Source organism: Oncorhynchus masou, unplaced genomic scaffold, assembly GCF_036934945.1.
Source record: "Oncorhynchus masou masou isolate Uvic2021 unplaced genomic scaffold, UVic_Omas_1.1 unplaced_scaffold_1549, whole genome shotgun sequence".
In the NCBI taxonomy this organism is placed as follows: Eukaryota; Metazoa; Chordata; class Actinopteri; order Salmoniformes; family Salmonidae; genus Oncorhynchus; species Oncorhynchus masou.
Genome location: NW_027005540.1, coordinates 103,047 through 121,951, shown reverse-complemented (window position 1 = coordinate 121,951; position 18,905 = coordinate 103,047). Strand labels below are relative to the sequence as shown.

General features: G+C 45.6%; 1 protein-coding gene across 2 annotated transcripts in view; it reads left to right on the top strand.

The window, feature by feature from the left end:
• LOC135531195 (rab-3A-interacting protein-like) overlaps positions 1–18,905 on the top strand; it is a 64,653-nt gene that overhangs the window by 11,116 nt on the left and 34,632 nt on the right. Inside the window, exons 2-5 of one of the 2 annotated variants that reach the window (XM_064959312.1) lie at positions 11,942–12,041; positions 12,888–13,166; position 14,587; positions 14,818–15,009. In XM_064959312.1, the coding sequence (XP_064815384.1) occupies positions 12,919–13,166; position 14,587; positions 14,818–15,009 (441 nt within the window). In that variant the 5' untranslated portion in view covers positions 11,942–12,041; positions 12,888–12,918. Of the gene's footprint in view, positions 1–11,941; positions 12,042–12,887; positions 13,167–14,586; positions 14,588–14,817; positions 15,010–18,905 lie in introns of those variants that run through there. The other variant, XM_064959311.1, reaches the window with a different exon arrangement.

Below are 18,905 nucleotides of genomic sequence, written 5' to 3'. Positions count from 1 at the left end.
TCTGTTGATAATGATGACTACTACATTATCTGTACTAATGACTCACTAGTCCTGGTAGAATCTGTTGATAATGACTACTACATTATCTGTACTGATGACTGACTAGTGCTGGTAGAATCTGTTGATAATGATGACTACTACATTATCTGTACTGATGGCTCACTAGTCCTGGTAGAATCTGTTGATAATGATGACTACTACATTATCTGTACTAATGACTCACTAGTCCTGGTAGAATCTGTTGATAATGATGACTACTACATTATCTGTACTGATGACTGACTAGTGCTGGTAGAATCTGTTGATAATGATGACTACTACATTATCTGTACTGATGACTGACTAGTGCTGGTAGAATCTGTTGATAATGATGACTACTACATTATCTGTACTGATGACTGACTAGTCCTGGTAGAATCTGTTGATAATGATGACTACTACATTATCTGTACTGATGACTCACTGGTCCTGGTAGAATCTGCATCCTGAAGGTTGTAGAAGAGTGGCTTCACTTCCTTTCAGTGCCCTCTCTTCAAGGTCGACCCCAGGCATTCTGGAGCGTGATATTCTGTGTTGCCATGGATAGGGAGAGAGTATTCCCGTAGTGTAAAGGTCTGCCAAGGTGTCAGACTGCCAACTCATTGAGCAGGTAAACTAAGGACATCCACAGAGAATAGACCTAGTAGTAGTAACAGTAGAGAAAATACTGACTCACAGAGCCAGATGTCAGCCATTGTTATAGGTCAGCGTTGGGCTGCTACAGTAGGCCCATTCTGGGAGGGGCACCATCCCTCCATCCTCCACCCAGCGGCACCTCAGTCAGTGTAAGTGGATCCGACCCAGATCCTACCCATAGTCAGCTGTCTGTCCAAGACCAGATAGAAGGGTGTCGTGTTACTGTGGTTCCCTAGGGAACCGAGAGGACAGACTACGGTCTACTGAGTGGCTGTAGTGGAGGGGCTTGAGCCAGCCAGGGGCTGTGTCCCAAAATCGCACCCTATTCCCTATATAGTGCACTACGTTTGACCAGGGCCCATAGGTCTCAGCTGGGAATAGGGTGCCATTTGGGAGGCAGACAGCGTTATAGCCTTCTGTCAGTGTAAATGTTCTGAACGTTGTGTATAGAAATGTCATGAATAGATCAGACTATGACATGATTGCTTACTCAACGTGTCATAGAGGGATATCTGTTCAGCCAGTGTATTCTACATCTTAATGTTTTGTCCTACCAAACGGGGTCCGAGATGTACTGTAGGTCTAGGCTGCATGCATCTCTGACCTTACTGCTGCTACAGAACCAGCTGGGCTGACCTGTAGTCCCTGACCTGTAGTCCTGTCTTCAGGGCTAGACTGACCTGTAGTCTGACCTGTAGTCCTGACCTGTAGTCCCTGACCTGTAGTCCTGTCTTCAGGGCTAGACTGACCTGTAGTCTGACCTGTAGTCCCTGACCTGTAGTCCCTGACCTGTAGTCTGACCTGTAGTCCCTGACCTGTAGTCCCTGACCTGTAGTCTGACCTGTAGTCTGACCTGTAGTCCCTTACCTGTAGTCCTGACCTGTAGTCTGACCTGTAGTCCCTGACCTGTAGTCCCTGACCTGTAGTCCTGTCTTCAGGGCTGGACTGACCTGTAGTCCTGACCTGTAGTCCCTGACCTGTAGTCCTGTCTTCAGGGCTGGACTGACCTGTAGTCCTGACCTGTAGTCCCTGACCTGTAGTCCTGTCTTCAGGGCTGGACTGACCTGTAGTCTGACCTGTAGTCCCTGACCTGTAGTCCTGTCTTCAGGGCTGGACTGACCTGTAGTCTGACCTGTAGTCCCTGACCTGTAGTCCTGTCTTCAGGGCTGGACTGACCTGTAGTCTGACCTGTAGTCCCTGACCTGTAGTCCTGTCTTCAGGGCTGGACTGACCTGTCGACTGACCTGTAGTCTGACCTGTAGACTGACCTGTAGTCTGACCTGTCGACTGACCTGTAGTCTGACCTGTAGACTGACCTGTAGTCTGACCTGTAGTCTGACCTGTCGTCCTGTCTTCAGGGCTGGACTGACCTGTAGTCTGACCTGTAGTCCCTGACCTGTAGTCCTGACCTGTAGTCCTGACCTGTAGTCTGACCTGTAGTCTGACCTGTAGTCCTGACCTGTAGTCCTGACCTGTAGTCCCTGACCTGTAGTCCTGACCTTCGGTGCTGGACTGACCGTTTCAATCGGTGACGTCACTCGCTTTGAGACCTTGAAGTAGTAGTTCCCCTTGCTCTGCAAGGGCCGCGACTTTTGTGGAGTGATGGGTAACAATGCTTTGTGGGAGGCAGTTGTTGATGTGTGCAGAGGGTCCCTGGTTGGAGCCCAGGTAGGGGCGAGGAGAGGGACGGAAGCTATACTGTTACACTAAGAGGGTTTATATGTGAGCATCAACCAGTGGGTCTTGCGACGGGTATACAGAGATATACAATACAGAGGTATACAATTTAAAGAGCATAGAGTGCAGTGATGGGTCTTGTAAGGAGCATTGGTGACAAATCTGTTGGCTGAATGGTAAAGAACATCTAGTCACTCGAGAACACCCTTACCTGCCAATCTATAAATTACATCTCCGTAGTCTAGCATGGGTAGGGTGGTCATCTGAATCAGGGTTAGTTTGGCAGCTGGGGTGAAAGAGGTGCGATTACTATTGAGGAAACCAAGTCTAAACCCCTGGGGCGGCAGGGTAGCCTAGTGGTTAGTGTTGGACTAGTAACCGGAAGGTTGCAAGTTCAACCCCCGAGCTGACAAGGTAAAAATCTGTCGTTCTGCCCCTGAACAGGCAGTTAACCCACTGTTCCTAGGCGGTCATTGAAAATAAGAATTTGTTCTTAACTGACTTGCCTAGTAAAATAAAGGTAAATAAAAAGTCTAGATTTAACTTTAGCCTGTAGCTTTGATATGTGCCGAGAGAAGAACAGTGTACTGTCTAGCCATACTCCCAAGTACTTGCATGAGGTGACTACCTCAAGCTCTAATCCCTCAGAGGCAGTAATCTCACCTGTGGCGAGAGGGACATTCTTACCAAACCACATGACCTTTGGTTTGGAGGTGTTCTAAATTAGATTAAGCTGTGGCCAGCTGAGCATAAGACTGTGTCATCTGCATATAAATGGATAGGAGAGCTTCCTACTGCCTGAGCTATGTTGTTGATGCAAATTGAGAAGAGCGTGGGGCCTAAGATCGAGCCTTGGGGTACTCCCATGTGACAGGCACTGGCTGAGACTGCAGATGTTCTGAATTTATACACTGTTCTCTTTGAGAGAGGTAGTTAGCGAACCAGGCCAAAGACCCCTCAGAGATACCAATACTCCTTAGCCGCCACACAAGAATGGAATGGTAAATGAAGGCTGGTTCAACCCGAGCCCTACGTCTGCTACCCTAACCCTAGGCCTACTATAACGAAGGCTGGTTAAAAATAGAGCCCTAAAACTTGACTCTGTCCTCTCTCTGTCCTCTCTCTGTCCTCTCTCTGTCCTCTCTCTGTCCTCTCTCTGTCCTCTCTCTGTCCTCTCTCTGTCCTCTCTCTGTCCTCTCGCTCTCTATACTCTTTCTCTCCCTCTCTATACTCTTTCTCTCCCTCTCTGTCCTCTCCCATTTTCATGACAGGTGGCTGTGGCTCTACATGACACAGTGGGGGAGGAGAAATCTGTCAGGCTGTACGTTGGGTTGGTTCCCTTCACTTATAAAATCTGCGATACAGAGAACGAGGACGGAATCCTTCTGGTAGAGGGATGGGCTTTCCCTAAAAACCTCCTGGTAGAGGGATGGGCTTTCCCTAAAAACCTCCTGGTAGAGGGATGGGCTTTCCCTAAAAACCTCCTGGTAGAGGGATGGGCTTTCCCTAAAAACCTCCTGGTAGAGGGATGGGCTTTCCCTAAAAACCTCCTGGTAGAGGGATGGGCTTTCCCTAAAAACCTCCTGGTAGAGGGATGGGCTTTTCCTAAAAACCTCCTGGTAGAGGGATGGGCTTTCCCTAAAAACCTCCTGGTAGAGGGATGGGCTTTCCCTAAAAACCTCCTGGTAGAGGGGTGGGCTTTTCCTAAAAACCTCCTGGTAGAGGGATGGGCTTTCCCTAAAAACCTCCTGGTAGAGGGATGGGCTTTCCCTAAAAACCTCCTGGTGGAGGGATGGGCTTTTCCTAAAAACCTTGTCAGTTAATTGTTAACTACCAAGTGCTGTGCATACTTTGGCAGAATGATATCATGATTATTTGCATCAGTATTTGTTTAGCAAACTCTACCATCACATGTTGTGTTTTTACCATGTCATGTTGTGTTGCTACCACATTGTGTTGCTACCATGTTGTGTTATGCTGTGTTTCTACCATGTTGTGTTGCTACCGTGTTGTTGTGCTGCTATCACATTGTGTTACTACCACGTTGTGTTGCTACGTTGTTACCATGCTGTGTTTCTGCCTTGCTATGTTGTTTTCTTAGGTCTCTCTTTATGTAGTGTTTTCTCTCTTGTTTAATGATGAGAGTATTCCCGTAGTGTTTTGTCCTATATTTATATTGTATTTAAAAAATATATATATATATTTATCCCACCGACCCCGCAGGAGGCCTTTTGCCTTTTGGTAGGCAGTCATTGAAAATAAGAATTTGTTCTTCACCGACTTGCCTCGTTAAATAAATAAATAAAAATGTGGCCTTGAAAAACAGTGGTAAACAACAGCCTCTTGCTTGGTGCACACTGGAATTAAAAGGGAACAACACCAGACATTAAACAGTGGTAAACAACAGCCTCTTGCTTGGTGCACACTGGAATTAAAAGGGAACAACACCAGACATTAAACAGTGGTAAACAACAGCCTCTTGCTTGGTGCACACTGGAATTAAAAGGGAACAACACCAGACGTTAAACAGTGGTAAACAACAGCCTCTTGCTTGGTGCACACTGGAATTAAAAGGGAACAACACCAGACATTAAACAGTGGTAAACAACAGCCTCTTGCTTGGTGCACACTGGAATTAAAAGGGAACAACACCAGACGTTAAACAGTGGTAAACAACAGCCTCTTGCTTGGTGCACACTGGAATTAAAAGGGAACAACACCAGACATTAAACAGTGGTAAACAACAGCCTCTTGCTTGGTGCACACTGGAATTAAAAGGGAACAACACCAGACATTAAACAGTGGTAAACAACAGCCTCTTGCTTGGTGCACACTGGAATTAAAAGGGAACAACACCAGACATTAAACAGTGGTAAACAACAGCCTCTTGCTTGGTGCACACTGGAATTAAAAGGGAACAACACCAGACATTAAACAGTGGTAAACAACAGCCTCTTGCTTGGTCCACACTGGAATTAAAAGGGAACAACACCAGACATTAAACAGTGGTAAACAACAGCCTCTTGCTTGGTGCACACTGGAATTAAAAGGGAACAACACCAGACATTAAACCGTGGTAAACAACAGCCTCTTGCTTGGTGCACACTAGAATTAAAAGGGAACAACACCAGACATTAAACAGTGGTAAACAACAGCCTCTTGCTTGGTGCACACTGGAATTAAAAGGGAACAACACCAGACGTTAAACAGTGATCTCCTGATGTGGTTTAAGCTTTGTTGTTGACTTAGAATATCCAATATATAAAATATATTTGTAAATAATAAAAAAAAGTGTGATTTAGAGAGAGAGAACCTGAAATAAACAAAGCCAGCGACATTGCTCTGAATTCATGTTGATAACGCTCCACTATCCTGCTGTCTGCGTGGGTTCAGCCTGCTACTGGCTAGCCACCTGGCAGTGGCCCTATTTCAGATGACTACACTCTCTCTCTCTCTCTCTTTCTCGCTCTCTTTGTCTCTCTGTCTCGCATTCTTCTGTGAAAACACAGTCCGTTCAGGCCTTAGGTTACACTGTGATTCAGACGTGTAGTTTTCCTCTCTCCTGTCAGTGGAAGTCACAGAGCATACTAATGTTCTGTGACCAGTCTTGTGCTACAGGACTGTGTGTGTTTAGACTCTACAGTCTCAATGGATAACGCAGTAGTGAACACTGGTTCATGTTGATGTGGTGATGGTAGTAACTGGGCTGGTTATAATACAGTAGTTAACACTGGTTCATGTTGATGTGGTGATGGTAGTAACTGGGCTGGTTATAATACAGTAGTTAACACTGGTTGATGTGGTGATGGTAGTAACTGGGCTGGTTATAATACAGTAGTTAACACTGGTTCATGTTGATGTGGTGATGATAGTAACTGGGCTGGTTATAATACAGTAGTTAACACTGGTTCATGTTGATGATGGTAGTAACTGGGCTGGTTATAATACAGTAGTTAACACTGGTTCATGTTGATGTGGTGATGGTAGTAACTGGGCTGGTTATAATACAGTAGTTAACACTGGTTCATGTTGATGATGGTAGTAACTGGGCTGGTTATAATACAGTAGTTAACACTGGTTCATGTTGATGTGGTGATGGTAGTAACTGGGCTGGTTATAATACAGTAGTTAACACTGGTTGATGTGGTGATGGTAGTAACTGGGCTGGTTATAATACAGTAGTTAACACTGGTTCATGTTGATGTGGTGATGGTAGTAACTGGGCTGGTTATAATACAGTAGTTAACACTGGTTCATGTTGATGTGGTGATGGTAGTAACTGGGCTGTTTATAATACAGTAGTTAACACTGGTTGATGTGATGATGGTAGTAACTGGGCTGGTTATAATACAGTAGTTAACACTGGTTCATGTTTTTACATTTAAGTCATTTAGCAGACGCTCTTATCCAGAGCGACTTACAAATTGGTGAATTCACCTGACATCCAGTGGAACAGCCACTTTACAATAGTGCATCTAAATCATTAAGGGGGGGGGTGGTGAGAAGGATTACTTATCCTATCCTAGGTATTCCTTGAAGAGGTGGGGTTTCAGGTGTCTCCGGAAGGTGGTGATTGACTCCGCTGTCCTGGCGTCGTGAGGGAGTTTGTTCCACCATTGGGGGCCAGAGCAGCGAACAGTTTTGACTGGGCTGAGCGGGAACTGTACTTCCTCAATGGTAGGGAGGCGAGCAGGCCAGAGGTGGATGAACGCAGTGCCCTTGCTTGGGTGTAGGGCCTGATCAGAGCCTGGAGGTACTGCGGTGCCGTTCCCCTCACAGCTCCGTAGGCAAGCACCATGGTCTTGTAGCGGATGCGAGCTTCAACTGGAAGCCAGTGGAGAGAGCGGAGGAGCGGGGTGACGTGAGAGAACTTGGGAAGGTTGAACACCAGACGGGCTGCGGCGTTCTGGATGAGTTGTAGGGGTTTAATGGCACAGGCAGGGAGCCCAGCCAACAGCGAGTTGCAGTAATCCAGACGGGAGATGACAAGTGCCTGGATTAGGACCTGCGCCGCTTCCTGTGTGAGGCAGGGTCGTACTCTGCGGATGTTGTAGAGCATGAACCTACAGGAACGGGCCACCGCCATGATGTTGGTTGAGAACGACAGGGTGTTGTCCAGGATCACGCCAAGGTTCTTAGCGCTCTGGGAGGAGGACACAATGGAGTTGTCAACCGTGATGGCGAGATCATGGAACGGGCAGTCCTTCCCCGGGAGGAAGAGCAGCTCCGTCTTGCCGAGGTTCAGCTTGAGGTGGTGATGGTAGTAACTGGGCTGGTTATAATACAGTAGTTAACACTGGTTGATGTGGTGATGGTAGTAACTGGGCTGGGCTGGTTATAATACAGTAGTTAACACTGGTTCATGTTGATGTGGTGATGGTAGTAACTGGGCTGGTTATAATACAGTAGTTAACACTGGTTGATGTGATGATGGTAGTAACTGGGCTGGTTATAATACAGTAGTTAACACTGGTTCATGTTGATGTGGTGATGGTAGTAACTGGGCTGGTTATAATACAGTAGTTAACACTGGTTCATTTTGATGATGGTAGTAACTGGGCTGGTTATAATACAGTAGTTAACACTGGTTGATGTGGTGATGGTAGTAACTGGGCTGGTTATAATACAGTAGTTAACACTGGTTCATGTTGATGTGGTGATGGTAGTAACTGGGCTGGTTATAATACAGTAGTTAACACTGGTTCATGTTGATGTGGTGATGGTAGTAACTGGGCTGGTTATAATACAGTAGTTAACACTGGTTCATGTTGATGTGATGATGGTAGTAACTGGGCTGGTTATAATACAGTAGTTAACACTGGTTGATGTGATGATGATAGTAACTGGGCTGGTTATAATACAGTAGTTAACACTGGTTCATGTTGATGTGGTGATGATAGTAACTGTGCTGGTTATAATACAGTAGTTAACACTGGTTCATGTTGATGTGATGATGGTAGTAACTGGGCTGGTTATAATACAGTAGTTAACACTGGTTCATGTTGATGTGATGATGATGATGATGATGATAGTAACTGGGCTGGTTATCATCTTGTTTTCATTCAGGGAACCATGTGTTCTGTTTCTTCATTGATTCCCATATGGACACAGATGTAGCATACACCTGGCGTACCGTATGCTATACACCTGGCGTACCGTATGCTATACACCTGGCGTACACACACCTCTCACCTTTGTCTGTGTGTGTGTCTCTCTGTGTGTGTACACTATACTATACCCCTGAATCAGCATTTTGATAAACACTTTTCTTACGCTATTTAACCTTCTACATACGCTATTTAACCTTCTACATACGCTATTTAACCTTCTATGATCTAGTTGAACCCCTCTCTGTGAGACAGGACTGTGATCTAGTTTAACCCCTCTCTGTAGACAGGACTGTGATCTAGTTTAACCCCTCTCTGTAGACAGGACTGTGATCTAGTTTAACCCCTCTCTGTAGACAGGACTGTGATCTAGTTGAACCGCTCTCTGTGAGACTGGACTGTGATCTAGTTGAATCCCTCTCTGTGAGACAGGACTGTGATCTAGTTGAATCCCTCTCTGTGAGACTGGACTGTGATCTAGTTTAACCCCTCTCTGTGAGACAGGACTGTGATCTAGTTTAACCCCTCTCTGTAGACAGGACTGTGATCTAGTTGAATCCCTCTCTGTAGACTGGACTGTGATCTAGTTGAACCCCTCTCTGTGAGACAGGACTGTGATGTAGTTGAACCCCTCTCTGTGAGACAGGACTGTGATCTAGTTTAACCCCTCTCTGTGAGACAGGACTGTGATGTAGTTTAACCCCTCTCTGTGAGACAGGACTGTGATCTAGTTGAATCCCTCTCTGTAGACGGGACTAATAGTTGATGAGTAATGACCTGCCTACTGTCTGACTGCTGCTATTCTTGTCCTGTTGTATCTGTAAACCCTGTTGAGGACACAACACACCCTCTTAGAAACACACAGACAAAGAGAGAGAGAGACACACACACACACACACACACACACACACACACACACACACACACACACACTACAGTAGCTCGTCTCAGAGTGGTCGTTACTCTCCTCTTTACAGCACCATGTCCACTGGGTGACGGTGATGCAGCCTATGAGCTGCTCCCATTACCGGGCTCTCCCGTCTTTCCAGCCAATAGATTTATTTTATATCCACCCTTCAGTGGACTGGCCTGGTTGTAACAACACCTCATAACAGAGTTAGCTTAACCTTTGCATGGGTGTGTCTGTCGTGTGTTTGGCCAGTGGAGTTTGAGATGCGTGTGAGGTGTGTGTGTGTGGTGTGTGTGTGTGTGAGGTGTGTGTGTGTGTGGTGCGTGTTCTCACTAACTAACTAGCCTACTCTGTTTATGATTCTGTTGTTATGGATGACTGATTTGGGTCATTATTTCGAGTTTAAAAATAGATACTGCGCTCATGGACCGGCGTGCTCTCAGCACTACTGAAAAGTGCTGTTTACACCTAAAAAATGAATGACACATGCTGCGTTTGTCATTGGCCCGCTGATCTTTTTGTTGGTGACACGTTGATATCTTGACAATATGCAGCTGTGAAGTCTACAGTGGTCAGGTTTGATGGTGTCTGTCAGTCCCATGGACAATTAAGCCCCAGCCGGGGTGTTAAATGAAGCTGGTTTCTGACCGTGTGGGGCACAATGCCACAGTGGAGTTCAGAAGGGAGGATCTCACTCACCTCTATTTCACCCGGCTGTTTAGGATCCGCAATATGCAGCTGTTGCAAGAGCGAATTTTTCACTGACTGTCCACTGGTTTCAAAAACAGTGAATGACAGGCAGCTTAAACTTATTGAATTCAACTATTATTGGGTTCGAATACACATTTAGATTTGTGTACAGCCGTCCACAACAACCATAATCTGTAAGGCGCAAATAGCTATGAGAGAGCAGCAGTGTGATTCACATCAATGCGCTATGTAGATATCGATAATAAGTGATATCTGTATCGCCGTGGACAACACCACTGATGTCATCCTTTCCTCCAAGCGTTTATTCATGTTGGATAATCTTTGGATGCTGACTCATTCTGTTCACAACAACCCAGGGTGTGACCCCATGTCACCTGGTAACTGTTCATCAACCAGACTCATTCTGTTCACAACAACCCAGGGTGTGACCCCATGTCACCTGGTAACTGTTCATCAACCAGACTCATTCTGTTCACAACAACCCAGGGTGTGACCCCATGTCACCTGGTAACTGTTCATCAACCAGACTCATTCTGTTCACAACAACCCAGGGTGTGACCCCATGTCACCTGGTAACTGTTCATCAACCAGACTCATTCTGTTCACAACAACCCAGGGTGTGACCCCATGTCACCTGGTAACTGTTCATCAGGCAGACTCATTCTGTTCACAACAACCCAGGGTGTGACCCCATGTCACCTGGTAACTGTTCATCAAACAGATTCATTCTGTTCACAACAACCCAGGGTGTGACCCCATGTCACCTGGTAACTGTTCATCAACCAGAGTCATTCTGTTCACAACAACCCAGGGTGTGACCCCATGTCACCTGGTAACTGTTCATCAACCAGCCTCATTCTGTTCACAACAACCCAGGGTGTGACCCCATGTCACCTGGTAACTGTTCATCAACCAGACTCATTCTGTTCACAACAACCCAGGGTGTGACCCCATGTCACCTGGTAACTGTTCATATAACAGACTCATTCTGTTCACAACAACCCAGGGTGTGACCCCATGTCACCTGGTAACTGCACATCAAACATAGTGATGATAAACGTTGACACTGTACATGACATGAGTTGTCTGATAATGAAATGTGAAGTGCACATTTGGACTCACAGGTGTTTGTCTGGCTTGTGTTCCATCAGAGGTAGTAATTATAATGCTCAACGTCTCATCTTTCAAAATACTTCATTTACAGCATTTCCATCGTTCGGACAACAAATCATTTGTAAAACTTGTTGTGGCGTGCGGTGCTCTAGTTCAGAACGTCTGTCAGTCAAAAGCTAGAGGTCTGACGTCATGTATAGCATGTTACTGTACAGGTTGTGTTATCCAATTTAGGTGCTAATTACTGCCCAAATCTGCCATTTTAAACCTGTCTACGGGTACGAGTGTAAAGGGTTACACCTAATTAACCCTGGCAACATGTTCCCCCAACAAGCTGTTCCCCCAAGCTGCTCCTCCAACAACATGTTCCCCCAAGCTGCTCCTCCAACAACATGTTCCCCCAAGCTGCTCCTCCAACAACACGTTCCCCCAACATGCTCCCCCAAGCTGCTCCTCCAACAACATGTTCCCCCAAGCTGCTCCTCCAACAACATGTTCCCCCAAGCTGCTCCTCCAACAACATGCTCCCCCAAGCTGCTCCTCCAACAACATGTTCCCCCAAGCTGCTCCTCCAACATGTTCCCCCAAGCTGCTCCTCCAACAACATGTTCCCCCAACATGTTCCCCCAAGCTGCTCCTCCAACATGTTCCCCCAAGCTGCTCCTCCAACAACATGTTCCCCCAACAAGCTGTTCCCCCAAGCTGCTCACCAACAGTAACTCTCATCTCTTCCTGTCTTCTCTTGCAGCAGTAAGTCAGTGTTGGAGGTCTGTCCTGACTGAAGAGGAGACCCACTACACACACAATCACATCATCAGCTTTTAAATACACACACATTCATCATAATGGTAGGTTCATACCTGTTGGTTTCAATTCAGCTGAATGAATGAATGAATGAAACAGCTTCTGGAATGTAACAGTTTGGTGGAACCAGTCTTAGTTGTGCAGGCTAGCTAAACCTACATTTCCTCTCAGAGAGACTGGCCTGTTACTGTCTAACCATTCCCCTGAATGACCTGCTTCCTCTCAGAGAGACTGGCCTGTTACTGTCTAACCATTCCCCTGAATGACCTGCTTCCTCTCAGAGAGACTGGCCTGTTACTGTCTAACCATTCCCCTGAATGACCTGCTTCCTCTCAGAGAGACTGGCCTGTTACTGTCTAATCATTCCCCTGAATGACCTGCTTCCTCTCAGAGAGACTGGCCTGTTACTGTCTAACCATTCCCCTGAATGACCTGCTTCCTCTCAGAGAGACTGGCCTGTTACTGTCTAACCATTCCCCTGAATGACCTGCTTCCTCAGAGAGACTGGCCTGTTACTGTCTAACCATTCCCCTGAATGACCTGCTTCCTCTCAGAGAGACTGGCCTGTTACTGTCTAACCATTCCCCTGAATGACCTGCTTCCTCTCAGAGAGACTGGCCTGTTACTGTCTAACCATTCCCCTGAATGACCTGCTTCCTCAGAGAGACTGGCCTGTTACTGTCTAACACACACTGATACTGTTGCTGCTGTGGGTAGTCTGCTTGAAATAGCAGAACTAGATCTGTGTGAATGTAGTCTAGAATGGATGTGTCTGGTTGACCCCAAACAGTCATTATTTTGACTTTCATTTGAATTGTGTTGTTTTCTCCTCTCCCCTCTCCCCTCTCTCCTCTCTCCACTCTCCTCTCTCCTCTCCCCTCTCTCCTCAGGGAGGTGTATGATGACTGAAGCTGCAGGGCTATGGCCAGCGAACCCCTCGAAGGCTTCCATGAGGTCAACTTGGCGTCACCCACCACCCCTGACCTCCACGGATTGACCTCCGACACCAGACCCCAATGTCACAGCGCCCCTTCCAGCGCTCTGTACCGTACACCCTCCCTCAGCTCCAGCCCCTGCCCCCCCAATGCCCTACGAGCCGACCAGCTGCCCACCCAGCCCATCTACTCTGCCCCTAGGCTACTGGGCAGCACAGAACCCCACAATGGAAGGTCAGGAATAAACCCTCCTGGAGAAACAGCCTTACAATACCTGGCCCATGACAACCACAATGTAAAGAGATAATACCTGGCCCATGACAACCACAATGTAAAGAGATAATACCTGGCCCATGACAACCACAATGTAAAGAGATAATACCTGGCCCATGACAACCACAATGTAAAGAGATAATACCTGGCCCATGACAACCACAATGTAAAGAGATAATACCTGGCCCATGACAACCACAATGTAAAGAGATAATACCTGGCCCATGACAACCACAATGTAAAGAGATAATACCTGGCCCATGACAACCACAATGTAAAGAGATAATACCTGGCCCATGATGACCGCAATGTAAAGAGATAATGCCTGGCCCATGACAACCACAATGTAAAGAGATAATACCTGGCCCATGATGACCGCAATGTAAAGAGATGTTACCTGGCCCATGACAACCACAATGTAAAGAGATATGTTACCTGGCCCATGATGACCGCAATGTAAAGAGATGTTACCTGGCCCATGACAACCACAATGTAAAGAGATATGTTACCTGGCCCATGACAACCACAATGTAAAGAGATGTTACCTGGCCCATGATGACCACAATGTAAAGAGATGTTACCTGGCCCATGACAACCACAATGTAAAGAGATATGTTACCTGGCCCATGACAACCACAATGTAAAGAGATATGTTACCTGGCCCATGACAACCACAATGTAAAGAGATATGTTACCTGGCCCATGACAACCACAATGTAAAGAGATATGTTACCTGGCCCATGATGACCACAATGTAAAGAGATATATTACCTGGCCCATGATGACCACAATGTAAAGAGATATATTACCTGGCCCATGATGACCACAATGTAAAGAGATATATTACCTGGCACATGACGACCAGAATGTAAAGAGATATATTACCTGGCACATGACGACCAGAATGTAAAGAGATATATTACCTGGCCCATGACGACCAGAATGTAAAGAGATATATTACCTGGCCCATGACGACCAGAATGTAAAGAGATATATTACCTGGCCCATGACGACCAGAATGTAAAGAGATATATTACCTGGCCCATGACAACCACAATGTAAAGAGATATATTACCTGGCCCATGACGACCACAATGTAAAGAGATATATATATATTACCTGGCACATGACGACCAGAATGTAAAGAGATATATATTACCTGGCACATGACGACCACAATGTAAAGAGATATATATTACCTGGCACATGACGACCACAATGTAAAGAGATACTAGAGAAAAATCTTGAGGATGGAACACAAATCCTAGCAGGTGAAACTGTTTTAAATGATGCCATGATTTCTGCTAGGATCTCTTCACGCAGTGCAGTCGGTATTAACCAGGCAATGTATTCAATACAAGTCAAGGGTTCCACTAAGCAGTGTTCATTGACACTTAAAACGTACTATTGATGACTAGCCCACTGGGATGCTAATTCATACATTAAAACATGCTTACTCAGCTTAAAATGTCCAACCAGGTAATGATAGCTGGATCATTATCACCACTAATCATACAGTCAATAGTGCTGATCAGTGATGACTGATTGATCCCTGTAGTAATCAGCCAACCCTCCTACATGCTTACATTAGTGTACCCATGATTCCTTGCAGCGTTCCGGGTTGGAACCCCCCGTCCGGTCAGAGGCGGAGTCAGCAGAGGGGGTATTCCTGGCTGGAGAGGAAGGGGAGGAGTCTCTGAGTCTGACCAATGACAGCCTGTCCCGCCTCCACAGCCCCTCAGTCATGGAGATCAGAGAGAAAGCCAATGAGAGACTGAAGGAGGAGCTAGCCAAGGCACAGAGGGTAAGAGACCACACACACACACACACACACACACACACACACACACACACACACACACACACACACACACACACACACACACACACACACACACACACTGTGCCCATGTCATGTGTATATTCCCTCTGGTTGTGTGTCTCTACTAGTTGGATGGTCTCACATCAGTTGATAACAGAGTGAAATCCATGCAGAAGGAATGTGTGGTTCTCCTCATCAGAGCAGCCATGTTGAAATCAACGGCAGGGGACCAACATGTCCTCCTGTGTTCTCTGAAATTACCCCATAAGCCTCTTGCCAATGTTTATTTTTAACCCAGCGCTCCTGAATGCTGCTTTCTCCAGCCAACTCTGATGAGTGAGAACTATCACTGCCTCGTAACCAGAGTTTGAATGGGCGTGTTGGAACGGAAGGGGTTGGGCCTGAGCAGGCAAGGTGATTGGTTGACCAGTGATTCTACAGCACATATGTCAGAGTCAAGGCCCGCGGGCCACATCCGGCCCGCGAGAAGGTTTTTTACGGCCCCTGGGATGATCTTGATTTATTATTAGAACCGGCCCGCAGACCGCAGCAAGCCGGCAGCCCGCAGATCTTTTACACGCACCAATACTACATTTCCCACAATGCAACGGTGACGCACCGAGCAGTAGGCTGCTTCATTTCAATATTTATTGGCACAGCAGTCGTCAGCATCACAGTAAAATTAACTTTCAGATACCCATCAAAAATGGCAAAACGGAAGGTGGACACTGAGAACCGGGGTTTCAAACAAGGTGGGAGTCGGAGTATATGTTCACGGAGGTAGCTGGAAAACCTGTGTGTCTTCTGTGTGGAGAAAGTGTGGCGGTACTGAAAGAGTATAATCTGAGACGACATTATGAAACGAAACACGCGGACAAAAACAAGAATATGGACATGGAACAAAGGCTACAAAAGGCAGAGGAATTAAAACGAGGCCTCAAATCTCGACAGGCTCTGTTCAAAAAAGCCAAATCACAAGGCCAGGCTGCTGTCAAGGCCAGTTTTATTTTGGCAGAAGAGATCGCTAAATCAGCCCGGCCATTTACGGAGGGGGATTTCATCAAAAACTGCATGATTAAAGTTTGTGACGAAGTTTGCCCAGAAAAAAGGCAACTCTTTTTAAATGTGAGTCTGAGCAGAAACACCATTGCCGAGAGAGTAGACCAGTTGTCCATCAATCTAAAAGAGCAGCTTGTGAAAAAGGGAAAAGATTTCATTGCATATTCCTTGGCTGTGGATGAGAGCACCGACATTTCTGACATTGCCCAGTTGTCAATTTTCATCCGCGGAGTGGACTCCAGCCTAAGCGTGACAGAGGAGTTTTTGGCTTTACGTCCTATGCATGGCACAACTACGGGGCATGATTTGTATGAAGAGGTGTCAAGATGTGTAAATGAGATGGAGCTGCCTTGGGAAAAACTCGTGGGTTTGACAACCGACGGAGCACCTGCGATGTGTGGACACAGGAGCGGACTGGTGGCGAAGATACGGGAAAAGATGCAAGAGGAAAACGCGACAGGTGAGCTGACAGCTTATCATTGTATCATACACCAGGAAGCGTTGTGCGGTAAAGCCTTGAAAATGGAGCATGTAATGAGCATCATCACGCGCACAGTTAACTTTATCAGAGCCAAAGGTTTGAATCACCGCCAGTTCAAGGCATTTCTGACGGAGTTAGAAACGGAGCATGGTGATTTGCCTTATCACACAGAGGTGCGATGGCTAAGCCAGGGAAAGGTGCTTCAAAGATGTTTCGAGCTTCGTGAGGAACAAAGTGTTGTTTTTGATTAATAGATTTTTGCACTTTATTTTATTGTATTTCAATCCAATTATATTTTAAAAATATTTCAGTTGAGTGGATGATAGAAAATTGCTATTATTGTTTTTTTCTTTGAAGTAAATTTAGCCCACTTTTGCTAAAATAGAAAATATAGGCTACTGATGGTGCCTTGAATACCGGTTTCTTTCATTTAATGTTCATGTTATGGGGATTTTTATATAAAGGAAATTTGTCTTTTGTGTCTGTTGAAAATTAAAGATTACTGACAGAGCCATAAGAAAATATTGCTTTATTTATCTGATCATATTGGAATATATTTGTTAGGTTTTCAGTAGGTTCAATTAGGTTCACTAGACTATATGCGTCATTTAAAATTTTTTCAATGAACATTCGAACAGTCCGGCCCTCGGCTTGTAGCTAAATTTTTTATTTGGCCCTCCGTCCATTTGACTTTGACACCCCTGTTCTACAGGAACAGTGCTTTGTTCAATCTGATGATCTATTCCATTTTACCATGTTATTATCAGCCTCTTCGTTCAAATCGAATCAAATTCTATTGGTCACATACACATGGTTAGCAGGTGTTATTGTAGGTGTAGCTACATGCTTATGCTTCTAGATCTGACAGTGCAGCAGTATCTAAAAGGTCACATCTAACTATTCCACAACAAAACCTAATAACACAATCTAGTAAAGGAACAGGATGTTAATATATTGAGTGAGAGGTTATTTTCCTGACACCACAGCACACACTGTAGGCTCTCGTCGTTGTTGGTAATCAAGCCCACCACTGTAGTGTTGTCTAAACTTGATGATTGAGTTGGAGGCGTGCATGGCCACGCAGTCATGGGTGAACAGGACGTACAGGAGAGGGCTGAGAACGCACCCTTGTGGAGCTCCAGTGTTGAGCATCGGTGGAGTGGAGATGTTTCCTACCATCACCACCTGGGTGCGGCCCGTCAGGAAGTCCAGGACCCAGTTGCACAGATCAGGTTCGAGACCCAGGGTATCAAGTTTATGATGAGTTTGGAGGGTACTATGCTGTTGAATGCAGAGCTGTAGTCAATGAATAGCATTCTTACATAGGTATTCCTCTTGTCCAGATGGCGATTGCATCGTCTGTGGACCTTTTGGGGCGGTAAGCAAATTGTGGTGGGTCTAGGGTATCAGGTGGGGTGGAGGTAATATGATCCTTGACTAGTCTCTCAAAGCACTTCATGATGACGGGAGGTGAGTGCTACGGGGCGATAGTCGTTTAGCTCAGTTAACTTAGCTTTCTTGGGAACAGGAACAATGGTGGCCATCTTGAAGCATGTGGGGACAGCAGACTGGGATAGGGTGCGATTGAATATGTCCGTAAACACACCAGCCAGCTGGTCTGCGCATGCTCTGAGGACGCGGCTGGGGATGGCGTCTGGGCCAGCAGCTTTGCGAGGGTTAACACGTTTAACTTCTTGCGTCGAGATCCTATTTATAGCCTCAAGCTCATTAGCATAACGCAACGTTAACTATTCATGAAAATCGCAAATGAAATGAAATAAATATATTTGCTCTCAAGCTTAGACTTTTGTTAACAACACTGTCATCTCAGATTTTCAAAATATGCTTTTCAACCATAGCTAAACAAGCATTTGTGTGAGAGTATTGACAGCTAGCTAGCATAGCTATACGCCTAGAATTCAGCCAGCAACATTTTCACAAAAACAAGAAAATCATTCAAATAAAATTATTTACCTTTGAAGAACTTCAGATGTTTTCAATGAGACTCTCAGTTAGATAGCAAATGTTCAGTTTTTCAAAAAAATATTATTTGTGTAGGACAAATCGCTCCGTTTTGTTTACGTTTGGCTATGAAAAAAACCTGTATCCAGTTATAGCCTCAAGCTCATTAGCATAACGTAACGTTAACTTTTTATGAAAATTGCAAATGAAATGAATGTGCTAGCTCTCAAGCTTAGCCTTTTCTTAACAACACTGTCATCTCAGATTTTCAAAATATGCTTTTGAACCATAGCAAAACAAGCATTTGTGTAAGAGTATTGATAGCTAGCGAAGCATTTAGCGTAGCATTTAGCGGGCAACATTTGCACAAAAACCA